Source organism: Lacerta agilis, chromosome 15, assembly GCF_009819535.1.
Source record: "Lacerta agilis isolate rLacAgi1 chromosome 15, rLacAgi1.pri, whole genome shotgun sequence".
Classification (NCBI taxonomy): domain Eukaryota; kingdom Metazoa; phylum Chordata; class Lepidosauria; order Squamata; family Lacertidae; genus Lacerta; species Lacerta agilis.
Window position 1 is genome coordinate 29,099,454 of NC_046326.1, and position 27,934 is coordinate 29,127,387.

At 45.1% G+C, this 27,934-nt stretch overlaps 1 protein-coding gene across 3 annotated transcripts; it reads left to right on the plus strand.

The window, feature by feature from the left end:
• Nucleotides 1-843: 843 nt before the first annotated feature.
• On the plus strand, nucleotides 844-27,833 carry LOC117060412 (merlin-like). Of its 3 annotated transcripts, none has more exons than XM_033172658.1 (17): nucleotides 844-1,199; nucleotides 4,561-4,687; nucleotides 5,318-5,443; nucleotides 6,914-7,036; nucleotides 8,577-8,660; nucleotides 11,838-11,906; nucleotides 12,791-12,873; nucleotides 13,278-13,353; nucleotides 14,901-15,038; nucleotides 17,207-17,281; nucleotides 18,430-18,543; nucleotides 19,025-19,147; nucleotides 19,486-19,703; nucleotides 20,381-20,486; nucleotides 21,809-21,936; nucleotides 23,138-23,297; nucleotides 24,929-27,833. In XM_033172658.1, the coding sequence occupies exons 2-17, from the start codon at nucleotides 4,598-4,600 to the stop codon at nucleotides 25,430-25,432; spliced, it is 2,217 nt and encodes a 738-aa protein (XP_033028549.1). In that variant the 5' UTR covers nucleotides 844-1,199; nucleotides 4,561-4,597; the 3' UTR covers nucleotides 25,433-27,833. The 3 variants fall into 3 exon arrangements, with proteins under 3 accessions (XP_033028549.1, XP_033028550.1, XP_033028551.1); XM_033172660.1 differs by lacking the exon at nucleotides 844-1,199 and having other exon boundaries at nucleotides 4,509-4,687; nucleotides 24,929-25,111; nucleotides 25,885-27,833; XM_033172659.1 differs by lacking the exon at nucleotides 844-1,199 and having other exon boundaries at nucleotides 4,508-4,687; nucleotides 12,791-12,846.
• Nucleotides 27,834-27,934: the final 101 nt, after the last annotated feature.

Genomic DNA, 27,934 nt, shown 5'->3' on the forward strand with positions numbered 1-27,934 from the left:
GCCGCTTTGAGACTCCTTCGGGTAGTGAAAAGCGGGATATTAAATCCAAATCCAAACACAGTAGAAGAGGACAGATCTCTGCCCCAATGACCTTCCACATTTCCTGTAAGAGGAATGGGATGAACAAAATACACATTTATTTCAGTCATGCATATTTTCTGGTGTGTGGTCAGGCTAAGGAAGATGGCCAGTGTCCAAGCTGAATCTCTAGTGGCAGAGTGTTCCACAGGACTGGGCTAATGACATTAAGGCTCCACTCCTGGTTGTTGTCAAATGACCCTTGCCAACTCAGGGAACGACCCATGACACTCCTTCAGAATATCTTGGTGACCAGGCTGGGATGTAAGAGTTCAGGTGATCCCTGGAACTAATTTGTTAATGGCTTTGTAAATTAATACTAGGACCTTAAACCCAGCTCAGTAGCATTCTGCAGCAGCTTGGGCTTGCAAACCAGGCCCAAGGACCACCCCACATACACCACATTGCAGTCATCCAGCCTTGAGGTTAGCAACACATGGACCACAGTGGTACCAAAGAGAGCGTCAAAAAAATAGCAAGCTTTTGAGATCTGCAGACCTCTTCATCACGCAAGACCCTATACAGGGTGAGAAGAGAGTAGAGGAAAAATAATATTAATGTTTCCCCTTTCTACCTCCTGCTTTATGTAACCTGACGAAGAACTCTGCAGAACTTGAAAGCTTACGCATCGTCTTCTGATGTTTTGGTTAATATAATAGTGAAATTGATTTCTCCACTGGCTGCACAAATGCACTGGATCCCAGTGGGTTATGGTGAGAGGTTGCTGTTTTTCTCTCCCTGCAGTGTCTGCTGTTTAGAAATCCCCAGCGCGGGAGGAGGAGGAGTCTCGCAGGCACCCAGGCAGGAAACGGCTCGACGTCTTTTGCCATCACCTGGGAAAGTAAATTCTTCGCTTTCTCCCCGGCGGCTGAGCTGACATGCTCCAGCGTGGAGGAGACAAAGGGAAGGGAAGCCCCTTGCTAGATCAGCCCTTGGCTATGATTTTTGCACCGTGGTGATGTGAACGTGGGCTGTGCAAAATGCAACCTTTAGAATAAATAAATAAACAAATGTTTATTTTTTTATTTTTTAAAAAGGCATTGATTCCGAGAAGAAATTCAGAATCCAGTTTGACTCTCCTGCTGTGCAATTGCAGCCTCCAGGAATAACAAGAGAGAGAGGTAAGCAAGCGGCTGTTTGGATCTGGGAAGTCATTCAAACCGCAAAATTGTTTGTAATTGAATCAAAGCAAGGCGGAAAGAAAAAGAAAAAGATTTAAGAAGCAACATAATAAAAGGTGTAGAGGGGTGTATGTGTGTGTGAAATCATGTGTTTTTCAGCGAGTGATTTATGCATTTAAAAATGTGTTTGGTTCCAGTTTAATCCTGTCCACGTCTACTTTAAAGTAAGCCTCATAGATTTCTATGGGTCTAACTCCCCAGCTAAGCATGTCTAGGATGGCAGAGGGCTGGATTTCTCTGGGTTGAAATCCAGCAATGCAGGAGGACAAGGAAATAAGTGAGGGAAGTCTGGCTGTGAATGAGGCTGGTCACTGTATTAATTTATTTAAAATGTGTATTAACTGCCGTTCATTGAAGGATTTTGGGGTGGTGTACAGAACCTGGGAATAGACTCCACATGCCATAGAAATGCAACTGGTACTCCAGCAAGAAAACGTGGCAAAACCAAAATCTGCCTTACAAAAACACAATAAATATATATATAGCACCTCCAGATGCTTTGAACTACAACTGCTGTTGGTCCGTGCAACAATTAGATCTTCAATATCTATTGTACAAAAAATAAAAATAAAAAATCACACGTTGCATTTTCCCTCTCTTTGCACTAACACTTTCCCATGTGTTCTGGGTATTGGATGTGCTTGCACTGGTAGTGTTGCTGCTGCAGCATCTCTATTGCCAACCTGGTATCATCCAGTTGCTTTGAACTACAACTCCCATCAGCCCTTGCAGCCAGAAAAGCCATGGAAACTGGCAGCCACCGCTTCTGGAGGGCACCACATTGGCTATCCTTGTTCCATTGCAAGCAAAGGCTAGTCCATTAGAGTGAATGGCGCACTTTCTTACCAGTCCCAGTCTGCCCTCAGCCTACCTCCTGCCTGCTTTCCTGCTTTCACCCAGCCCAGGAGGTGGCAGGACTACTGTGAAGGCTGAGCCAAGCCATTATGGCCAGTAGCCATCAATAGCCCTTCATGTCATCCTTCAGTCTCTGTGTTTTCCTTGTAGAACTCAGCAGAGAGGAGGATGGGGACAAAACTAGGTTTAGTTGGCTCTGTCTGTTGTTGGCTTTGGCTCCATCTTCTGTTTGACTCCCTGCCTTAGGTCCCACCAACTCTCACTGGGTAACCAGACATCACTGTCCACTGCTTGCAGAGTTGGAAGGGACCACGAGGGTCATATGGCCCAACCCCCTGCAATACAGGAATCTTTGCCCAACATGGGGCAAAATGATTAAGAGCCTCACGCTGTACCAACTGAGTTGAGGAGTTTGTCCTTGTCCTGAGATAGCTGTTCTTAAATTACCCTCGGGAGCTCCAGCCCCCAGTGCCCTAGGGATGCTTGAAGGAGAGAGATTGTTTACAGCTCTGCAATAATGTGTCATTTCCCAACCCACAAATAATAGAAAACCTCCAGGGCAGCAATATTTTGGCTAGAGCACCCCCCCCCCAAGAGCATCATTCCCTCCTGTGGCTTCCAGCAACAGGAACATTACTTGCCTCCAGTAATGTGGAGGAAGAGCATAGCCAACATGGCCTAGATGAACACAGCAATTTTTTTTGATGAATTGTAATTCATGTTCATAGTTTGGTCGATATTATTTATGTTCTGATTTTCAAACTTGTTTTTAACCTTGGCTTTTATTGGCAATTGTAACAATGCATTTTCACAAGGACTCCCCCCCCCAAACAAACAAACAAACAACCCTCAAAGTGATTTGGAAATATTGAGAACTGATCAATGTGGACAATGAAAATGGGGAAAACTGACAGGTTCTCCCAACTTTAGTGGCAACAAGCCACTGGTGATGGGGATAACAGCCATGTCCCCGCTCCCAGGCCTTGAACTCCTTTGGCAAAGGCTTTGACAAAAATATGTTTTCTGAGCCTCCACATAGAAAGGCAAATCAAATGGCCCTTGGGGGCAGGGCGTGGTGCAAGAAGAGATAGAGAAACTAGATGGCTTTCTGCTTTATTGAGCTACTCAGCTGCCCTAGCAGGCTAGGGTTATCTTATTCTTCATTTTAATAGAAAGGCAAACCTTAAATCAATCTGTTGCTACCACCAACTACAGCAGGGGCTGGTCAACTTGAGGGCACTGGGACAGATCCCTCCCATGAAGCCATTTTAAAATCTGTCTCCTGGCAGCCCTTAAAATTTTTAAATTGGGACGTGATTCACCTTTTGCCTACACTTGAAAGGAAAGCAGCGTTGCTCCTATGGCAAATTCCCTGTAAAGTGCATCTGCTGTTCATCTCTCATTACCTTGGCCTACAGGCCAAGACATTTTGATGCTGAGAGGCAGAACATTTAAATGTCACCCCCTGTGCGGGTAAGAATAGGATAGGCAATTATTCCTTCCCTTATCTGCTGCCCTTTAGCGCTGCTCTGGAATTTGCTGCCTGAGGTACACGGATTTGCCTTGCCAATTTCATTCTCCCCACCTTTCATCCACTGTCGCCTTCCAGAGAGGACATGATTGAAGTTTATAAAAGTATGCAATGAGGAGAAAGGAGAGGAGCCCCCCCCCCCAAAAAAACTCCTATTTATTTATTTACTGCATTTCTATCGTACCTTATTCTCTGAAGAGCTCAAGGTGGCGTATGTGGTATTTTCCCTATCTCATTTCATCCTCACCACAACCCTCTGCATTAGTTTATGCTGAGAGGCAGTGACTGTTTGTAAGAGCTGTTTGACAATGGAACGGACTCCCTCAGATAGTGGTGGACTCTCCTTCACTGGTGGTCTTTAAGCAGAAGTCAGACGGCCATCTGTCAGAAGAAGAGTTTGGATTTGATATCCCGCTTTATCACTACCCGAAGGAGTCTCAAAGCGGCTAACATTCTCCTTTCCCTTCCTCCCCCACAACAAACACTCTGTGAGGTGAGTGGGGCTGAGAGACTTCAAAGAAGTGTGACTAGCCCAAGGTCACCCAGCAGCTGCATGTGGAGGAGCGGAGACGCGAACCCGGTTCCCCAGATTATGAGTCTACCGCTCTTAACCACTACACCACACTGGCTCTCAGGGAGTCTTTAGCTGTGAATCCTGCATTGCAGGGGGTTGGACTATGACCCTGAGGTCCCTTCCAACTCTGTGATTCTATGACTAGCCCAAGGTCACCAAATGTGTTCATGACCCAGTGGGGTTTCAAACCCTGGTCTCTGCCAGGCCCTAGTCCAACACACTAACCGCTACAGTACACTCTTATTAGGGAGTCAAGAGCCATGCTAGGGCTCTCCTGATGCTGATGCTGTTTATCACAGTCTGTTCTTTTCATGCAGCTGCTTGTTTGCATTGGATTGCAGGCATCCCTTGTGCAGCTTTCCCTGCAGGCATAAAAATATGTCCATCACGGGGCTGAAGAGGAAGCAGCCAAAAACGTTTAAGGTGAAAGTTATAACGATGGAAATCGAAATGGAGTTTAGTTGCGAGGTAAGTGGCTTTTATTTTCTTTTTTTAAAAGGCCAGAATTAAGGTGCAAAAACGCTTCCATAGACACTTCAGGGTTTGCATATAAAATTAGGCATGGAGTGGAGAAGGTGGATAGAGAATTTCCCCCCCCTCCACCCCTCCCATAATGCTAGAACTTTTGGACAAGCTGAGTGTTGGAAGATTCAGGACAGGCAAAATAAAGAGCTTCTTCAGACAATGTAAACTATGGAACTCACTCCTGCAGGAGGAGGGGAAGGCCTCCGGGTTGGAGGGCATAATCTTATACACATCTATCAAGTCCCCCCCCCCTCCTTTTCTTTTTTCCTCATCTGAGCAGCTCCAAATATTGTAATCTTCTAGGGGAGTTGCTGCAGCCCTTTGACCAATATGGTTGCCCTTTCCAGGCTTCTGGCATTGGCCACACACTTTCAACAATAAGGGCTAGGAACTTGATCTTTTCACAGAGCTGAATTCTGCACCCCACACTACAAGATATGCCTCTTCTTTGCTTGCACTGTTGTGAGTTCTCTCATCTTAGGCCAGCAACGGAGTGGGTCATCCCTTTCTAAAAACCAGGCTGTCGAGTTTCTCTTGGTTTTCCCCACTGATGTTCTGCCTTTCTTCCTGTAGATGAAATGGAAGGGGAAGGACCTCTTTGACCAGGCGTGTCGTGCGCTGGGTCTGCGGGAATCCTGGTTCTTTGGCTTGCAGTACTCCATCAAAGGAATGAACACCTGGTTGAAGATGGATAAAAAGGTCTGGAAGCTAAACTTTAGCTTGCAAAAGAGCTTGCATGGCAACCTAGAAAATCTTAGTAAGCTTGATTCGTGCTGCTCCAGATGATAGGACCCGATTCAGTGGATCCAAATGGCAAGAAATGAAATTCCGTCTAAGTATTAGGAAGAATGATAAAATTCTTCCTAATACTTAGACGGAATTTCATTTCTTGCCATTTGGATCCACTGAATCGGGTCCTATCAACTGTTTGACAGAGGAACGGACAACCCCAGAACATGGTGGACTGTCTTTCATTGGAGGTTTTAAAGCAAAGGTTGGATGACTATCTGTCAGGGATTATTTAGCTGTGATTCCTGCATTGCAGGGGGTTGGACTAGATGACCCTGGGATCGCTTCCAACTTTACAATTCTATGATTCTATACTTGGGAATGCTGCCAGGAAGTGAACTTGGGACTTTCTGCATAGAAGGCAAAAGCTCTACCACTGAGCTACAACAGCTTTTCCTGTTGCATCTCGCTGTGTAGCCTTAGAAAAGCCACCACACTTTCTGACCTTAGCTGCAAAATGGGCCAGTATATATTGCAGATTGATGGGTGGGTTTCTCCAAGAGAGCAGGGCTTTGCCTAAAGCAACCCAATGTGTTCCTGGCAAAGGCAGTATCATAGCGTTGCACGGTGGCTCAGCTGCTCATCTTTCTTTCTGTCTGTCCGTCCATCTTTCTCTCTCTTTACAAAAAGGAGTTCTAATACTCTCAAAAACATACTTTAAAACGCAGAGAAAGAAAAAGAAGTTGTAAAGGCGCACATGTGTAACTAATTCTTCTCTCTCTCTTTTGCCATGTAATGCTATATATATGTGCTATATATCAGGTTTGGGGAACCTTAATCCCTCCAGATGTAGCTGAACTACAGCTCCCATCACCCCCAGCAAGCATGGCCAATGGGATGCTCAGGAACATATCTGATGATTCCCACACTATCTTTATCTCTACCCATAATCCCTAAAGTGGTAAATACAGTAAATCTATTAATATAAAATGTTTAAGTGCATAAATATTCTAAATATTGAAATATTATCAACACTTTCCTCTATAAATACAGTCATACCTTGGTTTTCAAACTGCTTAGTTCTTGAATGTTTTGGCTCCCGAACACTGCAAACCCGGAAGTGAGTGTTCTGGTTTGCGAACTATTTTTGGAAGCCGAACTTCTGATAGGGCTTCCGTGGCTTCCGATTGGCTGCAGGAGCTTCCTGCAGCAATCAGAAGCCACACTTTGGTTTCTGAACGTTTTGGAAGTCAAATGGACTTCCGGAACGGATTCCGTTCAACTTCCGAGGCATGACTGTATAATCAAACCCAATATTTAAAATACACATATATACTAAAAGTTCATAAATCTACAAACATATAAACCTTATAAAGAACAATATAAGATTTCATTTATTTTAAATGTTCTTTAAAACTGATTCCCTTTGTTCTTCAACAGGTTCTGGATCAGGAAATTCCCAAGGAAGATCCCATCAGATTTTGTTTTTTAGCAAAATTTTACCCTGAGAAAGTTGAAGAGGAACTTCTGCAGGAGATCACCCAACACCTCTTTTTCCTGCAGGTCAGAAGGTATTTCTTTTATTTTAAAGTTGACTTTTGAATTCTTGTAGTTGCCTTCTGGGTGTTTGGTGTGTCTGGCCCCTAGGTTTTGGAATCGCTGTCTGCTTATTCTTTCACGCTGTGCCTGCTGTCAGTGGTGAGAGGAAGATGTGTCTCCTTTTCTAGCTTGTGAAGAGTTAATTTTCTGGGTTGAGCAGGTTTGCTTAAGAAAGGTTTTTCTTCTGTTGCTGTTATATATTTTTTCAAGATCACCTTGACAATTATTTGTGTTGAGCTGTTTTGCAAAGGCAAAGGCACCAAAGGCTGCCTCCCCCACTCCCCCGGTTCCTTTCATCTCTGAAAACCTGCACTTTCATTTTCTTCTCTTTCAAACCAGCCTTGGCTTGCCTTGACTTTGAGGAATGCAATTCGGCTGTAATTATTTTTTCCTGTTCCAAAAGAAATGCAAAATGGGGAGCAGGGACGCATTAGAACTTGCAGAGGTTCCTGACAGTTAAGAATCACGACATCGCACCTGCAGTATAATAATTGTGGATGGGGAGCGGGGGCAGAGAGAGCATGTATAGGCACCTGGGTGCTTCAAGGCATACAAATGAACACATTAAATTAAAACAGGGAGTGGGAAGTCTGGCCACGCTTCCTCCGTAGCCACACCCCTGAGTGGGTTTTCCACCCTCCTCGAGTGTTTTGGCTTGGTGGTGTCCTTGAACTCTGATCATGCCTCTTGGATGGAGGAGAAAGACTGATGTGTGTTTAGGGAAACTAGGATTTTAAAACCACAAGAAGAGCCTGCTGGATCAGGCCCAGGGCCCATCTAGTTTAGCATCCTGTTCTCACAGTGGCCAGCCAGATGGCTGTTGGAAACCTGCAAGTAGGACACAAACGTAAGCGCACTCTGCCCTCCTGAGGTTTCCGGAAACTGGTACAGTATTCAGAAGCGTGGCTACCTCTGACCATGGAGGCAGAGCATAGCCATCATGGCCATGAATTTCTCCAGTCCTCTTTTAAAGCTGTCAAAATTGGTGGCCATCATTGCCTCCTGTGGGAGGGAGTTTCACAGTTTAACTCTGACCTGCCTTTCTTTGGTCTGTCCTGAATCTTACAGCTTTCAGCATCATTTCATTTCCATGAGTTCTAATGTCCTGAGAGAGGAAGGAAAACCTTTCTTGGTCCATTTTCTCACTGGCCACTCCATGTTGAGCTAGATGGACCCTTCTTGGTTTAATGCTTCACAGGAGCACTTATTTTCTAACTGCCAGCAGCTTTGTATGTGGCGAGAGGGTAGCATTTGGATGTTCCTTAGTTAGCAATGATGCTTTTTAAAAAGGGTAATTGACAGCCTGAAATGTTCTTGGGTACAGCTCACAAGTCTGCAGTTGCTGCCAGAGATTCTTTTCTTTTCCACTTATAACTCGGCTAATGGTTACTTTTCATGTGCCAAGACAAAGTCTGGGCATGTATTGTTTTGTTTTCAAGCTTGTCTAAGCCTTGGATTTCTCTCTCTCCTCTCCCCCCCCCTTCTTCCACCTTCACCCCCCCAGGTTAAGAAACAAATACTGGACGAAGAAATCTACTGCTCTCCTGAGGCTACAATTTTGTTAGCGTCTTATGCTGTTCAAGCCAAGGTGAGGCTTTGAAATTGCTTGGTTGTCACCTTCTGTTGCTTGCAGAACAACATTAAAAAAACAACCTTTGCTTAATCACACAGTGTTAATTAATGCAGGAAAGCACCCATTTAAAGCAGTGCTGGAAAACAGGATGGGGTGATTTTGGCACCTTGTTTTCTTCTCTTTTGGGTGTTGGCTGGTTTGTTTGTTTTTGTATGCAAGGAGATATATGAACATATCCTAATTCAAAGAGCTTGCAGGAGGGCGAAAAACAGAGCAGGGTTTTTTAATTTATTTTTTAATAAAGATTTTCTTGGTTTACAAAAGTACATGCCTTGTCTCTTTTTTCAGGTTGTACAGGCTATCTTACAAATCAGCTACATTTGTTGTGAGACATTAGTGTTGAATATAGTATAAGGTTGGGGAAGAAGAGGGTGGAGAGGAGGGGTGGGGACGCTTATATTATTTTGCAGAGTGTACATGTGGGGTTTTGTGCCAGCGTCCGTTAGGTAGGTTCTCTTTCTCTTCGTTTATTACATTTCCTTAGTCGTGAGAGGTGTTGGGGCAGGGTGTGGTTGGTTGTCTGTGGTTTGTTTGCATTTGTGAGGGGGTGGGGAAGGCTTGTTGGGTCAGGTAAGCCAGATTGATTTGTGTGCTGTCGGTGGATTCTTGTTGTGTTGGGCTGTGTATGTGATAAAGGGGAGCCATACTGGGGTGAAGGCGTCCTCTTCTATTTGTCCCTGTGTCAGTTTCAGTTTATTGGTTAGCTTTTCTAGTAAGGTCGTTTCCCATACAATTTGTTACCATTGGTCCATGTTTACTCCTGACAGGTCTCTCCAGTGTTTGGCTCTGAGGCTTCTGGCTGCTGAGAGTAGGTGGGTTATAAACTGTATAATGTGAGTGTTCATTCTGATCTTGGAAGATATTCAGTAGGGCCAGTTCTGGGGTGAGCTCTAATACCTGTTTAGTTTTTTTGCATATCTCTTGTAGGACTGCTGGCCATAAGGGTTGGATTTTTAGGGCATCCCCACCACATGTGGAAGTATGTGCCTGTGGAGGTACAATCTCTCCAACATCTAGGTGAGGTCCCTGGGCATATCAGTGCCAGTTTCTGTGGTGTTAAGTACCCCCTATAAGTGAGTTTCAGAGTGAGTTCTCTTCTTTTGGCTGAGATGGACTTAAAGGGAGCTTTAGACCACATTCTAGTCCATTGGGTGGGGTTAATTTCATAGCCTCTGTCATGCTCCCATTGTTCTTTGATTGCATCAAGGGGGTTTGTGGGGTTTTGGAACATTATTTTGTATATTATGGATACAATCCCTTTGCCGTGTCCCTCTGCTGTCAGGAGAAGGTTTTCGAAGGTGGTCAAGGGTCTAGTGGCTGCTGATTTTACTGCTGGATTGTTTAAGAAGGCATGTAGTTGATTGTCTTGTATTTCTTGTGTTGGTATGTGTAAGGACGTTCAGTGGTTGCTCATGAGAAATCAGCCGAACGCAGAACTTCTAAAAACTAAGTTCTTTATTGTGCAGATATTTACAGTGGAGCAAAAGTTCAAACGTCCATCTCATCCCTCCGCAGAGTCTGGGAACGAACCCTTCCGGTTCTTGGTCCAGCAAAAGAGGCGCGGGATCCTGAACCCCCGCCTCCCCCTTCCACGTCTTTCCTGTCTGCGAACTCGGGGCGCGGGAAACTGTCCCTGTTCCCCGCTTCCCCCTTGGTGCTCAGGCTCTGCGATCCCTTCACAGCCCCTGCGCCGACTTCCTGCCTCCAACTCCCCCTCCCCACTGGAGGAATGGTCGCTTCCTCCTGAGGAGGGGGATGACGAACTGGTGAACAAAGGGGGTGGTTCCCTGTACTGCAAACGATCCTGGGATGCTACCGGCCGTGGGGAGGGGGGCTTCCTGACAGTATGGGTTTGTTGTTTTTGTAGAAGAGTTTAAGGAGTTTTTTGGCTCCTGTTTATAGTGTGGTGAGAGGGTCATAATGTCTTGTTATAATTTACCAATTTTTGACGTTGGTTTTTTAAAGGGATGCCCTCTCCTTTATGCAGGCTCCTCTGGTGACCGCTTTCATTGTGTCCTAGAGGAGGGGGGTTGTTATGTCGCCCATGTCGTTGTCCTTAAAGTAGTTTTGGTGAGTTTTCAGGAGAGTCTCTCTAGCTAGTTGCTTTGTGGCAGAGCAGTTCTTTTGCAGACACTTCCGATTTTGCAAATAAGGATTTCTGCAGGCTCCAAAGACATGGAAGTCTGGTGCAGCCTCCTCTCTGACTGTGATTTCACCGGGCGTTGCTCACCTCAGCTTCTCTGAGATTAAACTTACATATTTTCTACCTTGATGTAGATTTTTTTTTTAGTCAGTGTTTTAGGCCTATACGCTATTCATTTAAAGCAGCATAGCATAATACCACTTTAAGAAGTCATGTACCACTTTAAAAAGTACCGTATTGGCCCGAATATAAGCTGCACTTTTTTCCAAATTCTGACAGTGAAAAGTTAAAGTGCAGCTTATATTCGTGGCCTTCCCTTTCCTCCGACGGCTCCGGGGAGGCTTGGGAGCAGCAGGGGACTGTGTTGTATAACATTTTTTCTTTTTTTTAAAATAGATTGTAAGATTCTATCAAAAAAGGAATAAAACGTAGTTTTAAACAAATCATTCCAACTGAACACTAACAATGACCAGCTCATTTAAAATATATGCTGCTGATGATTCTTTCTTGCCTCCTGCAAGTGTTAGCATACAAATGCAAGAAGAGCCTTGCTGGATCAGGCCAATGGCCCATCTAGTCCAGTATCCTTTTATTTCAGAGGCCAAATACCCCAAAGAACCTAGAAATCTAGATAGACTGCCTCTGGACCTGGAGGTTCCATAAGAAACCTGCTGGATCAGGCCAAAGGGGACCCATCTATTCCAGCATCCTTTCCCCAAATGCCCGAGGGAAAGTTCATTGGAAGTGTGATGGCCTGCTGAACCAGTTCATATCTGTTGGGTTTAATATGCTCGCTGGGGAATGTGTTGGGATTGAAGATGAATATCATTTCATTTGTTGCTGTTAACTGCCTTCATCCTCTCCTCCTGCTGAGGATCCTGTTACCCTTTTGGCAAGCTTTTTCCTCCTAGCTGGCTACTTCCTTCATGGCATGTTTTCGTGAAAGGGTCACTGTCTTTCCTGATCTCTTTCTCTTCTTTGTGTTACAGTATGGTGACTATGACCCAAACCTGCACAAGCCGGGCTTCCTGGCTCCAGAGGAGCTTTTACCAAAGAGAGTAAGTTTCCTTAAAATAAAAAAAGACCACCACCAACAGCAGCCAGAGTCGGCTGGTGGAGTTGGGCGGGGGGGGGGGGAGGAGACTGAGATTTCAGGACCTGAGACAGTTCTGAGATAGCCACTTGCTGGAACAAGAACTTGATCTTTTAGCGTAGTAGCACCTACACACTGGAACTCTTTGCCTATTGACACAAGCAAAGTGCCTTCACCGTACTCTTTCTCTAGCACCTGCAAAATATTGATTTCTGTTTTGATCCGCTGTTAGTTTATTGCCGGAATTATTTTTAAATAGTTGCTTTTATAATTTTTTTGTTTTATACTCTTTGTACCCTGCAGACAGGGTCTGTCCCTAGTCACATTGTGGCTTTAGAGCTCAGAGGTCAACAGCCGACATGATTTTCTCACTGTGCCAGCCGCAGGAGAAATACCAAGAGCAGAGACTCCCCTTGTGCATCACCTTCCTTCATAGTCCTGACAAAGACACTCATCTTTAACCAGGCCTTTGATTGATTGATTGATTGATTGATTGATTGATTGACTGATTGTTTGATTGACTAATTGACTGATTGATTGACATCCAGTGCCTTTTAAAATGTGTTAGGGTGGGATTATTGGGTTGTTCTTGTTTTTATTTTGATTTATGTCTTTTGTGTTTTTATATTGTGATTTTATTCCGTGAACCGTCCTGAGACTTGCTGGTATAGGGCGGTATACAATTATTATTATTATTATTATTATTATCATTATCATCATCATCATCATCATCATCATCATCATTATTGTGGGGATTTGGGGGCTCTTCCAAGGCAGGGGACTCCTGAGAAGACCAGCTTTGGGATTTGGAGAAGGGGACAGCTTCACTCAATTCCTTTTCCTTTCCAGGTCCTCCGCCAATATCAGATGACACCTGACATGTGGGAAGAGAGGATTACAGCCTGGTACGCTGGGCACCGGGGCATAGCCAGGTACTGGGGCACCTGTGTCTGAGGCCATAGCATGGGGCAGGAAGAGGCAGCTGATGCATCTTCACTGCCCCATCAGACGTTGCTGGAGCAACTGAGAAGTGAGGCTGCTTCTTAGGTGCCTCTTTTTGTACTAGAATGCAAGGGCAGGAAAAAACAACAAGTGGGTGCAGCAATGAAGATAAATTTCACCTTTTCACAGCAGGCTGGTTTCCACATGCCTTTTCATATTGTCTTGTTGCAGCTCGTAAGTTGTTTTGATTGGTGCCAATGGAAAAGCAGAATAGAAATCCTACAAAATAATTAAATGTTGCTCACTAGTACGTTGCCGGGGGTTGGGCTGGATGACACTTTGGGTCCCTTTCGACTGTTAAATTCTATGTTTCTATATTGTCCTCTTCTCTTAGGTATGAAGCTGAGTTGAACTATCTTAAAATTGCACAAGACTTGGAGATGTATGGGGTCAATTATTTCCCTATAGCTGTAAGTGTCTATATTGGTGTGTGTGTTTTTTTTAATATAGCTATATTTTTCTGGATGCATGGAGTTTGCTCCTTTAAAATTGGCAACAGGGAGTGGGGGCTGGGGGGAGAAGGTGGCTGAGCACTCAGTCTCCTATAGGGAAAGTCAGAGCAGAGCAGCAGACAGAGTGGATTTGAGCTGGGAGAGGCTTAACCCCATCCCCTCTGTATCTCAGGGTACAGCCAGGACCATTCAGTTAGGAAGTGTATAGATGACGTCTTTAGAGTAAATTGCAAGTATGATCCCTCTCCTCCAAATTGGACCAGGGCCCTAGAGTGGGAGAAAAGGGGTTCTTTCACCCTTGGCCTTCTGCTGTGGTGCCAATCCAGATCAACCTTCCTGTGTCTGCTTTGTGCATTTGTGTGTGGGGGGTGGGGGGGAAGGCTCCCACTGGAAATGCAAATAGCAGGCCTGTGTGGGTCCGTCCAGATCTGGATTGCAGCAAGGGGGCAAAGCATTGGAGTGTCTCCTGTTGGGAACCAATGCCCCATGTGGCTAGCTGCACAACTGCAGCTTCTTAAGGGAGAAGACCTGTTGGGACAGGCCAATGGCTGACCTAGTCCAGCATCCCTTTCTGATAGGGGCCAACCAGATGCCTTAATGGGAAACCAGCAAGCAGATTAAAAGCACAAGAGCACTCCCCTCCCCATGTAGTTTCCAGCAACTGGTATTCAGAAGCATTGCTTCCTCCAACTGTGGAGGCAGAGCAGAGCCATCATGGCTAACAGCCATCGAGAGCCCTCTCCTCCTTGAATTTGTCCAGTTGTCTTTTCAAGTCATCCAACTTGGTGGCCATCACTGCCTCCTGTGGGAGGGAGTTCCATAGTTTAACTTTGCACTGCATGAAGAAGCCCTTCCTTTTATCTGTCTTGGATCATCCAACATTCAGCTTTGTGCCCAAGTTTAGTGTTATGAGAGAGAGAAAATACTCTCTGTGTACACTCTCTCCATACCATGCATAGATATTTTGTCATGACACCTCTTATTTGCCTTTTCCCTAAACTTAAAAAGTCCAAAACACTTCCAGAATGATTCCACCAAGGCTGACTTTTGGCTCCCATTTGGTAGGAAGGAGCACGTGAGGAAGGGTTTTGCCACTGAGCCTTGCTTGAACCACCAGGTCTACCTGATCTCTGGTGTGACTTGTGTTCCATCATGCTCTTTTGCACTGAATCTTGGTTTCCCTCTGATCTGCTCTGATCTAGATGCTTATACAGTTCTGACTCCCAAATCAAGGTTCCTGATTCACTCCCATGGCCCAGACCTAATCTGGATGGATTCCCCAGAAATTCTTTGAAAGAAGCCACTTGTGCGATTGCTAATTTTGTGTGTGGTGCCTCATTTAGTTTGCTATCTGGGTTCAGGCTCCATCAGCCAACTTTGAGCCTCCCACTTGGCCCATTCTGAGGCTGTGTCTGAGAACTAATGCCTGAGAATTAGTCAAGCCTTGGCTAAAGTGTTTTTTTTTCTTCACTCTGGACATTTGTCTTCAACATCTGTTCCTGCAGCAAAAGAAGAATTGTACAGACTTTCTGCTTGGCGTCGATGCCAAAGGGGTCCATGTCTACAACATTAACAACCGCTTCTCTCCAAACAAATCTTTTGAATGGAGCAGCATCAGGAACATTTCCTACAGCGAGAAAGAGGTAGGTAGGTGTGTCTTATTAAGGGGTGGCAGAACTGCAGAAGATCAGGTTTTGCCTTTATGCTCAGGCTCCACTTCTGTCTATTAAATTCGTTTAATTTTACACTTTTCCACAAGAACTTAACCGACAGCTGAGAAGGTATGGCAACTGATAGAAGGATCTTGGCTATGGAGATATGCACTTCAGGATAGTCTAGAGCAGTGTTTCCCCAACTTCTTTTGGCCACTGCCCCCTTGGTTCCATAAACTCATCCTCAGAGCCCCCTACGCTATCCTATGAAAAAGCATCTTTCAGAAAAGTGGTTTGCATGACCCACTAAGGAAGGTAATAACACAATAAAATTCAGCAAATAATATAGCATGAAAAAATATTTTTACACTTTCTGACTGATGTAAAAATTGCGTTATTCAATTGGATATTAGATACAGTGGTGCCTCGCAAGACGAAATTAATTCATTCTGCGAGTGCTGTCGTATAGCGAATTTTTCGTCTTGTGAAGCACCAACGGGGGAATAGCAGTTTGACGGGGAAAATTCGGAATTTTTTTCGTCTTGCAAGGCAAGCCCATAGGAAAATTTGTCTTGCGAGACAGCCTTTCGTCTAGCGAGTTTTTCGTCTAGCAAGGCATTCGTCTAGCGGGGCACCACTGTATAGATAAAGATTTTGTTCTGACTGTTGCAATATTAATTGCATTTAACCTTTTAGGTAGAATGCATTAGGCTTGAATTTTTTGTGTGCCTTTTGTGACTCTCATACGCTGCATTCCATCTCTCCTTATGTGACCACAGAGAGGCACAAATGAAAAGGTCACTCAGGAGGTTTGGCTATGCCTGTTTTGAGTTAGCACCGGGTTGTTGATCTCTCTTTGAAGCTCTTTGACATGTTTTGGGAACAGGGAAGTAATACAGGAGATTGAAATGTCAATAGCTCCTACTGAAGGTATGGCTGTCAAGGTAACAGAGGTTAAAGGGGGAAAGCTGAGAGCAAGTAATTGGGGGGGGGGGACAGATATCAGTATGGAGCCATGCATGTTTTACATCCCATGACCTGTAACCTTTCCTGATGTAGGGAGAACAATGTTTTGAAGTTTATAACTCTTTGTGTGCTATGTACAGGGTGAGTCCTTTAAAAGAGGCCCTGTGGATACAGAGTACACGTTCCATGGGGCCTCTTTTAAAAGACTCGCCCTGTATATAAGTTTTCTTCTAATGTGCCTTATGGCAGTCTTTCTATCTAGCAGTTCTGCTGAGCAGCTGGTTAGCAAGGCTGGCCTATAGTTTTAGGCAGTGCTTTTTCTAAAAAAATATTTAGGGGTACTCTCGTTTTGACTCAAGAAAATCACCATTTTATAGTTCACATGGAAAATAAATACAGTAAATGCACAAAAGTACAAAGATTCACAAAATGTTTAGGGGTATGTGTAGCCCTGCATTCCCCCCAGAAAAAGCACTGGTTTTAGGGATATTTTTGCAATAGTTTTAATAAACCAGGTACCTACAAGATGCTGAGATTGTTGTTAGTCTCTTGGTCTCGTGTTTCATTTAAAAGGTGTTCCCTCACCTGGGTAACGAACTGGTGGTGTAGAAGTAAATTCTTATCACATGACTAACAAAAGACGTAAGGGTGAAGGAATTTTATAGCATAAAATATTTATATATACCTACTCACCAAACATGTGCAAACCTTCAGCTACCACAGACGCAAGGCAACAAAAATTTTAAGAAAATCAATAGCTAATATTACCAATAATTGGCTATCTTGTGCCTTGTGAAAACTCCCCATCATCAGTACAAGCGAATGTGACCGATGGAAATAGTTTGGAAAGTGGTAAGAAAAGTAAAACTTCAAATACGAAGTGAGGGAAGTGTTTTGTTCTGGTGAATCATAAATAAGCAATCAACATGCTCAGAGGGGCTCATCTTCTGTGTCCCCTTGTCTCTTAGTGCCCCCAGGTAACCCCACTGAGCCCCTGGGGGGCAGTACCGCCCACTTTGGGAGTCACTGGTCTAGCACTCTGGTAAATGCTTTGTGGACCCTCTTTTTTATTATTCCACCTGCATCTAATTACAGGAAAGCAGTGCTTCAGTCACATAAAGGCTTTGCATGTGAATAAAGTGATGAAGATCCTTTTGCGCTCTCTCTCTCTCTCTCTCTCTCTCTCTCTCTAGCTCACAATTAAGCCCATTGACAAGAAGGCTGAAGTCTTTAAGTTCTTCTCCTCGCAGCCAAAAGTCAACAAACAGGTGAGGGTTTCCTTTTGGCTGTCTCCTTCAGGGTGGTTCCCTTTGTAGGAATGGCAGAAGCTGATCTCTTGGTGCCTATGAAAGGATGGGAGGGACAGAGATGAATTCAGGCTCATCAGGGGAGTCATGAGCTTAGAATTGGTCGGTAAGCATGTGGTCACATATACCTCTGTCTCGCTGTATCATCAGGATCCTTTAGTCCAGTGGTTCGCAACCTTTTTTTGACCATGTCCTACCTAAGTATCTCTAAAATCCTGATCCCCCTCCCATTGACATATAATTCTTATTATTCAAAAAGTGAACTATTCACATGGAGGAAGCCGAAAAGGCCATTTACTGTTAATAACTCATTCTCGAATTGCCCCTGCCTTAAAAATCAAATTGCCCCCCTGTGGGGCGTGTGCTCCATGTTGGGAACCACAGCTTTAGTCGGAGCTTAGGGCAATAAGAACTACATGCATGGTGAGGTCTAATGGGATGGCCATCACCTTTGAGCCCTGCCTGTGCACTTCCCAGGGGCATCAGGATGATGGCTGTTGGAAACCCAATAAATGCGGAATTAGATGGATCTCTAGTTAGGGTTGCCATATTTCAAAAAGTGAAAATATGGACACAAAAGTTGTTGAGCTTTTCACCCGGACACTGTTTCCGATGACCGAATCCCAGCTATGCCCAGGAAATTACGAACGTACGGCAACCCTAGTTTACCTCAACAAGCACCTCTGAATGGTGGTGCTGCAGAACCACCAACAGAGTATTATGTGCTATTAGGGTTGGGTCTCACTGGGGAAGCAAAAGCTGACAGCACTTCCTCGGAGGAGCTGGCTATGCTGTCTTGAAGGGCCCTTGTCTGCAAGGAAGCCCTGGCTTTCATGATGTGGAAGGGATGGCGATGACTGAGGAAGGCAACCTCTTCAGACCAGAATAGGAGGTGCAAAGGTTCGCCCACTGAATGGAGCAGCCTGTATTTTCCTCAGGGTCCTATGTGGGGTGTGGTTCAGGGATCACAACATGGGGGGGGGAGGCCAGTTGCATTTGCACCCTGCTCATGAGCTTCCCAGATGCATCTCCAGCTGGCCATTATGAACATCAGTATGCTGGCTGAGGTTGGATTTAGCGAGGGTTATACTTGCCTTCCTTTCCGGCAGATCATGCAGCTGTTCATTGGAAACCATGACTTGTTTATGAGGAGGAGGCGAGTGGACCCCATCGAGATCCAGCAGATGAAAGCGCAAGCTCGGGAGGAGAAAGCAAGGAAGAAGGTGAGCTTTGGGGTTGAACATCTGCTTCAAACATTGTCACAAAGCTTCTACCTGCTGCCTCTTTGTGGAGAGCTCTCTGCTCATTGGTTGACTATGAGAAGGTCACACCCTCCACCCACCCCTCTGTCTCTGTCTCTCTCTCTGTTTTGCCTACCTCATAGGGTGGTTGGGAGGGTAAAATGAGCAGGTGCGAACCACGCGGGCCATCTTGGTTGGAAGAATACTGGAACAGAAACACTAAAGAAGTCAAATATGTAACCCCCTTTTGTGGACTTACTTGCAAGAAGGCTTTCATGATATATTACAGTTTATAGCATGGAATCTATTCTGGCATACAGACGTTATATAAATGAATAAACAATGTAGTGTTTAGTAGGGAAGAGGCAAGATTAAGATGGGCATTGTAGCTGGTGGCTGAGGGGGCTGCACAATGTTCCTGCCAAGCGGCTCTGCTCATGGTCAGCCTTGCCAATTTCCCCAGATGGAGCACCAGCGCCTGGCCAGGGAGAAGCAGCTGCGGGAGGAGGCTGAGCGGGCGAAGGAGGAGTTGGAGCGGCGCCTTTTTGAGGTGGAAGACAAAGCCCGGCAAGCCAATGAGGCTTTGGTGAGCATTGCCATGGCAACAGGGCCTAGGGTGGCCATATTTCAAGAAGTAAAAATCTGGACAATTGGTGGCTTAACGTAAGTTGTTGAGCTTTTTTCGGGCTGCCGCCCTGAGCTATTGACCTTTGGGGGGGTGAGCAGGTGATGGTTGTCCACTGTTTGCCACCACTGATTCCCCCAATTGCCATGCTGATTGCCCAACAGGCAGAGGAGTAGCTACGGGCGCTTAGCGGGCTCCGGCAGCTCCAGTCCCGGTGCGACTCCTGAATGCTGCCGCTGCCCAGGTCTCTTGTCATTATTGAGTGCGTTTTATCTTTTCAATACAAAATCCCTCTTCAGCGCCGTTCGGAGGCAGCGGCAGAGCTGTTGGCCGAGAAGGCCCAGATCGCTGAGGAGGAGGCCAAGCTCCTGGCCCAGAATGCCGCTGAGGCTGAACAGGAACGTCACCGCCTGGAGATGGCCGCCTTGAAAACCAAGGAAGAGAAGCTTCTGATGGAGCACAAAATGCGAGAGGCAGAACTGATTGCCATGAAGCTGGTAAAAGAATCGGACCGAAGGTGATGAGGCCTGGGGTGGGATGCTCAGTGGGCTTTGGGGCTTCTGGGGCTAGCTGGATGCTGCTTAGGATGGCCTCCAATACGTTTTTCTGTCTTTGGAGGGCATTTCCTCGAGTCCTGCTTTCAGGTTTGATCAGGTTTGTTTGTGATGTCCCCTTGAAAAGTACATAGAGATGAAGGAGGAAGTTGGAAGAGTGGCACTTTTCTCCACTTCCTCTTTCAGCTCGATGTCTTTCTCGGGATTAATTCGGCTGACCCAGCCTGCTTTTTAAAAATGAATAGCGCTAATTCTCACCTCCCAGACTAATATATGGATTGGAATGTCATTATCCTTTGGATTTTGCACTTCTCTGAATTTTGCAACTCTCTTCCTGGCTCCAAAAAATGTAGCAATATGCATTAAAACACATGTTTTTCAATAAAATATATCTAGAAAGGCATACATGGTGATAAAATATGTACTTAAATAACTTGGTGATAAAATATGTATTTTGATATTATTATTTCATACAAATTATGCACCACTTAGGCAGCTGACAGAATTATGAATATTTATCAATAAAAGCATTGAAAATTAGTTAAGGCCCGTGGCAGTTTCCAGTGCACCAGTTTAGCATTATGGGGTTGCTTTTTGTGGCGGAGCCTGAGCACTGATGGTGGTGGTTCTTGGTCAGCAGGGCTAAGGAAGCTGAACATCTGAAACAGGACCTGCAGGAAGCCAGAAATGCAGAGGAAAAAGCCAGGCAGAAACTCCAGGATGTTGGCAAGCTCAATCCTCCTTCTGTAAGTTTTGCCCCTGGTAGGGAAGCGTGGGGTTTGCTAAGGTGTTTGCAAAGGCTTTTATTGCACCCCGGGGCAGGTTCCCAAGATTTTGCATTCTTTTCTTTTAACATTTCCTTTATTACCATTATTAACAATGCAAAAGTGTGGGAGCAGGGTATTACATCATACCATATACAAAGCAAACAAGCAATAAATAATATGAGAAAGAAATAGCTGCACACCATCTAAATTGAGACATCCGTATTTCCTGAGCTGGTGAAGACATTTGAAGACAGCCCTGTATAGGGAAATTTTTAATGTTTGATGTTTTATTGTGTTTTTATATTTTGCTGGACGCCATTAATAAATAATAATAACAGTAACAATAACAACAATAGTAAGCATCTAAGTCTGAAGCAGAGGAAATACAATCCCACCAGATGACATAAAAGCATTATGGATCCTCCATCCTCCCCCTGGAAACATGCAGTTTATGTGCAGTTCTTTCCACAATAGCCACAAGTTCTTATACTACACAGAAAAATGCAGATTTTTTTCAACGTCTTTCCTTGCTGGGCTATTAAAATGCTAGCTGCAGCTAGCATTCATGTCAAAATCTCAGTGTTCTTATTTTAAATAAGTAATTCTGTAGCCAATATTAGAAGCTATGAAGCAAAATATGCAGGTAGCCCTTTAAGCATTTTTTTTTTAAATGAGCCAACCTGGCTGCTCCCTCTTATCAGTGTTTATAGCCAATGTGTGTAGTCAGAGTTCTGAGCAAGAAGTTAACTTGTTCAGACAGCAGGCAAAAGGCCAGTTCTGTAGATCAAAGTGGCTGAGGTGGCATGTATGTTCCTAAGCCACTCTCTGTTCATCCAGCGGGTCTTAAAGCCACTTTGCAGGCCAGAACTGCAGCCCGTCTCTGGACTTGGCACCAGGCTTCAGACACAAGTGCCACAGATGGGGCATCATGAGTCTGAATCAGAATTTCCATCACCCAAGGCTGTCTTTCCTAGAAGATGTTCTGTGCCCACTCACTGTATTTTTATTTATTGCATTTATATCTCAACTTGTTTTGCCAAGGAGCTCAAGGTGGGGTCCATGGTTCTATCCCCTCCTCATTTAATCCCCACCACAACCCTGTGAGGTAGGTTAGGCTGAGAGACTGTGACTGGCCCAAGGTCACCTAGTGAACTTCATGGCTGGGTGGGGATCTGAACCCTGGTCTCCCAGGTCCTAGTCGAATGCCATAACCACTGCTGTCCACTTAAAAACTCTTCTGTCTAAAAGCCTTCCGGGTTTCAGATGATGTTCCAAACCCTGTCTCTCTGTTTTGTCACCAGAATGCTGCCAAGGGCACCCAGCCCTCCTCCACTGAAGCCAGAGATGCCTGCCCTGACAAAGTATCGATAAAACTGGATTTAAGGGACATTGACTTGAAGAGGCTTTCCTTGGAGATAGAGCGAGAGAGGTAGGAACTGGAAAGAGAGCAGCAGGCGAGCTTTTCTGGGCTCCCAATCAAGATGCTGCCACGAGAAGCAGCAGCACTCTGCAGCAGCTCAACCAGGCCAAAGGGGTCCCAAAGGGAAGCCTGCAAGCAGCACCTGAATGCAACAGCAGCACTCTCCCCACTTGTGATTCCCAGCAACTGGTACTCGGAGGCATACTGCCTCCAACAGGGGTGGGAGAACACAGCCATTGTGGCTAGTTGCCATGGATAGCAATATCCCTTCCATGAACTTGTCTACCCACCTTTTTGAAGCTGTCAGAGTTGGTAGCTGTCACTACATCGTGTGGCAGAGAATCCCCTAGTTTAACAATGCTCTTTTGTCAAGGAGTTCCACCTTTTGTCTGCCCTGAAGCTTCTGACATTCAGCTTCACTGACTGCCCTGTATTGTATTAAACAGTCGTACCTCTGAAGTTGAGCAGAATCCATTCCGGAAGTCCATTTGACTTCTGAAACGTTCGACTTCCAAAGCGTGGCTTCTGATTGGCTGCAGGGAGCTCCTGCAGCCAATCGGAAGCCCTGTCAGACTTTCAGCTTCTAAAAGAACGTTCAAAAACTGGAACACTCACTTCCGGTTTTCGATCATTCGGGAGATGGAACATTCAACTCCCAAGGTGTTTGACAGCCGAGGTACGACTGTATTATTACACAATTAGTATTATTGCATTTCAGGGGGTTGGACTAGATGACCCTTGGGGTCTCTTCCAACTTTATGATTTTAAGAGTGGGAGTGCACTTCCTCCACACCGTGCCCAACTTTGTCTTCCCCTTTTTGTTGTTCAGTCGTTCAGTCGTGCCCGACTCTTCGTGACCCCATGGACCAGAGCACGCCAGGCACGCCTATCCTTCACTGCCTCTCGCAGTTTGGCCAAACTCATGTTAGTAGCTTCGAGAACACTGTCCAACCATCTCATCCTCTGTTGTCCCCTTCTCCTTGTGCCTTCCATCTTTCCCAACATCAGGGTCTTTTCCAGGGAGTCTTCTCTTCTCATGAGGTGGCCAAAGTACTGGAGCCTCAACTTCAGGATCTGTCCTTCTAGTGAGCACTCAGGGCTGATTTCTTTAAGAATGGATAGGTTTGATCTTCTTCCCCTTTTACTTACCAAATATTGTCAACCAAACAGATGCAGGCAGTCCTAAACTTTTTGTGTTTGTATCACTCAGATTAGATTACCTGGATAAGAGCAGGAAGTTTGAGGATCGGCTGAAAGAACTCAAGTCTGAAATCCATGCCCTGAAAGTCGAAGAGAGACACGCAGGCTTCCTCTCGCACTGGAGCGAAGTCCTTGGTTCCCTGGGCCGTTCCTCGGGGAAGATGTGCAAGGTTCAACTGCAGCCAAGCGTTTTGTATTTCCCAGATTTCTCTAATGTATATGGAAAGGCTTGTGCTGGAACAGACAAGAGGTCTCTTGGGCCTGGTGCTTGGCTGTCACCAGTGGTGATGGTGGTGAGCTGCCTGCAGCGTGCAGGAAGATGTCAGGCAAAACGGGAACACCTTAGGCATCCTTAATTTCCAGAGGGGTAGCCGTGTTTAGCCTGTTTCAGCAAAATCAACAAGTCTTGTGGCACCTTAACAAATTGTGTCTTGTGGACTAGAGTCCACTTTGTGCATCTTATAAAGTGTCGTTCTCTGTTAACAGGTGTGCATCTATGCACATGGTTCAAAGAGATAGGGTTGTGTGTGAGAGAAAGCAGTAAAACTGGAGGGGAATGAAATGCAAGATTATTTATTATTTATTACCTGCCCTTCACCCTAAGATGCCAGGGCAGGCTACAGCATTAAAACACAGCATTAAAAACAAAATTTAAAATATAATTAAATTGTATGCAAAATTTAGCACTGTAAGTTGTTACCACAGGGCTGGGAAACCTCTGGCCTGTGGGCCAATCTTGACACATGAAGGGGTCTAGCTCACAAAGGTTAGCCCTCCTCCCCAAACCATGCTCACCAGCCCACCAGCTGACATCACTGGGAAGATGGTAGAATCCAGCTCCGAGCTGGTAAAGTAGCAAGGACAGTGAGTGCAATTATCTGCATTTTTCTTGAGCCCCCAGGGACATTGTTTAGTGGTAGCTTATGGGGCTTAATCACCTGCACGTCCCCTGCTCTTTTTAACCATTTTAAAAGCTTTGCTTAGAGGGTGACTGGGATGCACTGCAGAGAGCAGGGCCTGAGACCCAGCTGCATACTGCCTTAAGATGCTCAGAGTCAATTTTGTGTCAAGTGCCTTGACCTGAGCCTTTTAAGTATCTAGCAATGCCAGCTGCATTTATACTGAGAACTAATACTGCAGCCTCTTCTCTGTGGCACTTAGTGGCACTGATGTGCTTTTGAGGGTGGTATTCCAGAGAAAGACACCAACCTGGTCCCTGGTAGGATCTGGCTGAGACCTAACCATGGACTCCTTGGACATTGGGGAAGAAGTCATTTTAAAGGGACAGGTCCATAGCTCACTGGTAGAGCATCTGCTTTGCATGCAGAAGATCCCAGGTTCAATCCCAATTGTCTCTAGATATGGATGGGAATTCACTTGTCTGAAACCCTGGAGAGCCGCTGCCAGTCTGTGTAAACAATACAGAGCTAGATGGGCCAAAGGTCTTATACTCAGTATAAGGCATCTTCCTGGGTTCCTATTTTTGCTTCCCTACTCTTTGAACAAAAGGAAGCTGCCATACACAGAGTGAGATACTTGGTCCATCCAGCTCTGTAGCATCTACACTGACTGGCAGAAACTTTCCAGGTTTGAGCCTGCTTGTGAAGGAGCTGAGCATCTCTTTTGTAGAAAATTGAATGCTTGGTGTCTTCACGGACTACAGTTCCCTGGAGTCTTTTTTTGAGCAGGGAGTCACGAGGATCAAACAGACTAAAATGATTCAAAATAGATGCACTATGCAGTAGATGCACCCTGATTTTAGCAGGATATTAATGGCCAATGTGTGTGTTGTTTTTCTAAGACTCCGTTGTGGATGAACCCCTTTGAAGTGGACTTGTTGGACAGCCTGCAGCAGCCTTTCGTGCCGTGCCCGCTCAACGTCACCAATGGCTTTCTGCCCAGAACGCCAGCGGAAAACCCGTCTTTTGAAACAGATGCCCTGGCTGCCAGTAATGTGGGCACAGGAATAAGGAAGCACATTAAGGTAACTGAGCTTGGCAATGTTCTACACTTCCTGGTTCAAATTGTGTCTTTTTTGCCAGCTGCTCTCTTGGGCTACTTATGTGCTATTTCGACTGAGATATTCACACAAAACCTGGTGCGCAGAATCAGGGCGCAAATTCCCATGGAGTGTGACACTATTTCCAATGAAAGCTTTTGGGCAGGTGCTGCTGAGTGCTCATATGTCAGGCCTGAAGATCATGGCTCATCCTTTTGTGTGGTTCCAGCACATGGGCACTCAGGTATATTGCCTCTGAACGTGAAGGTTCCACTTACTGTAGCTCTTGTGATTAACAGCCATTGATAGGCCTGTCGTCTATGGATTTGGCTAATCCAGGGATGGAGAACTTGTTGGTCTCATGAGATCAAATGTGGGGAACCTTTGGCACTCCAGATGTTGCTGAGCCACAAATCCCATCATCCCTGGCAATTGGCCACACTTTTAGTTTGTAGATGTAGTTCGGTAACATCTGGAGGGCCAAAGGCTTCCCACACTTGCTGTAGATGTTGCTGGCCTTCAGCTCCCTTCATCCTTAAACACTGGCCATGCCACCTGAAGAGTGATGGGAGTTTGAGTCCAACAACATCCAGAGGTCCCCAGGTTCTCCATCCCTCATCCATTCCTTCCTTAAAGCAATCTAGTAGCTATCTCTGTACATAGCTTTTAAAAAATGTTTCTATGTCTTTTCAGTTCCAAATCCTGTCCTACACCTGCTTTTTCAAGCTGAAATAACTTTATTTTCTGTCTCCACTCAGGTACAACAACACAAAACAGATGTGATCTATATCTGAAGCGCCTTAAGGTGACTGTCTGCAGCTTGGTCACCATTTGTTTTGAGGAAGTCTAAAGGCTACTCTCAGATCCTAGAAAGACTGTTGTATAAACCTGCCACATCTGTGCCCTACTTTGGTTCCCAGGATGTGTTTCTTGCATTCAAAAGCAGATCTGGTGATACTGGGTGGACCAGAGGTGGGTCGGGCTCCCCACCACACCTCAGGTATCAACCTGAAGGTATAATAAAACTTCATGTATTTAGTGGTGACTCAGCATTTCAATAGGTACACTTATGCACAGTTCTATAATAATTAAGGTATGGCCCCAATTTGGCTAAAGTTAGTTGCGACTAAATAAGCAATTAGGCTTACTTGGAAATAAGTCCCACTGAACATAGTGGGACTTATCTTCTAAGCAGAAGTGCAAAGAACTGAAAGCCATTTGTTGTGACCAGCTCTGTGTTCCACTGAAAAGCAATGGGGCTGTAATCAGAACTTAACTGAATCAGGTCCTGTGCATTTAGGAATCTTGTGTGGATGGTTATGTTCACAGGTACTGTGATGAATGTAGAGAATTCTGCAGCTATTATTAATGCCATTTTAAAAAAATAATTAAAAGATGACAAAGGGCTTTGAATTAAGGGACAAAACATGAAATGCAAAAATCTCCTAGTTAATTAAAAGTGGTTTAAAACGACTATGCCATATGCATTCCCAAGCTGATGTGGGCTTTATCACATGCTTTAGAAATCTTTCTTGGAATGGGAGTTGTAGCCCCTATCATAGAGGGGAGCAGATTGTGAGAAGGCTGATCCTATGCATGCCTACTTAGAAGTAACTCATTCTTTTCAGTGGGGCTTACTTGGAAGTAAGCATCTAGGATTATAGAAACACACCAAGACCTGTCCTTGAGTAAATATGCACAGGGAACTGCTTAGTTAGAATTTGCATATCAGCCATTCAGTCAAGGGTTAGGGTTTGTAAACAGTCACAAAGGAAGAGGCTTGGAACAAAAGACGAGGGAGAGGAGTTAGCAGAAAGCTAATTTTAATGTCAGTATCCAATGTGAAGATTCTGCATTTTATATTTTGTAAAGCCCAAAATAACACAAGTCTCTCATCAGAACCTCCCCTCTGTACTAACAAACAATGCAATGTGGAGGAATCAGTTCTTTCTAGCCAGCGTCTGCTCCCCCCCCCCCCCGAAGCTGGGGAGCTGTGTCTGTGTTCCTTAAGAGCAGGCAGGGATGGAGAAACTGCAGCCCTTCAGGGGTTGCTGGACAACTCTCCACATCTTTGACCTTACTTGGCAATGATGGCGGAGGCTCACGGGGACCAACAAGCACAGCACCGTCATATGGAGAGCTACAGGTGTTCCCTATTCGGCAGCTCCCATAACAGGGATGGGGAATGGATGACATCAGGGTGACTCTTCTCTATTTCATGCATAAAACATAGTTTTATGGCATCTCACCAGTGTAACGTTAGAAGGAAAAAACAATGTCTTGCATTATAAAGTTCTCTTAGTGTCTAGTATCTGAGGTTAAAGGTGCAGCGGCTCCCAAAGAGGTGCCTGTAAATATGTCTGCACTTCGTTCTCTGCAGAGCGCTGGAGAATGACATGAACTCAGGCAGGAAATGCTTTTGGGGGGGTCTGACTGTAACCCCAAACTTATCTACAGGAAATTAAGGGCCTCCTGGCATTTTCTACTTGGCACCTGAATTGTCTTCACCTGTGTGGGCTATTTGCCAAACCACCAATTGGTACAACGAATGGAAAGAACTCAAGGGAAGGGTAGAGAGTCACTGGAGCCCAGACTGGGCCTTTTGCTAGATCAAGAGGCTGATCTATGAAATAAATACTGATTTCTATATTTTAAGTTATTGTAAATATAATTTTCTTTTTTCCAAAATAAATTATCTGAACAATTATTTCTGGAGCTCGGCGTTTCTCTGTCTTGTCAGTGCTTTGACAGGTCCCTCAACATAAACAATGACTCCGCAGCCACTAAAAGCATACGGTGGTGCTGCTG

Excerpts from the sequence above, each read along its gene's own strand:
- LOC117060412 (XM_033172658.1), top strand. The coding sequence starts at position 4,598 with ATGTCCATCACGGGGCTGAAGAGGAAGCAGCCAAAAACGTTTAAGGTG. Across the intron at positions 7,037-8,576 it reads AACACCTCTTTTTCCTGCAG|GTTAAGAAACAAATACTGGA; the intron begins GTCAGAAGGTAT and ends TCACCCCCCCAG. Across the intron at positions 18,544-19,024 it reads AGGAGAAAGCAAGGAAGAAG|ATGGAGCACCAGCGCCTGGC; the intron begins GTGAGCTTTGGG and ends CAATTTCCCCAG.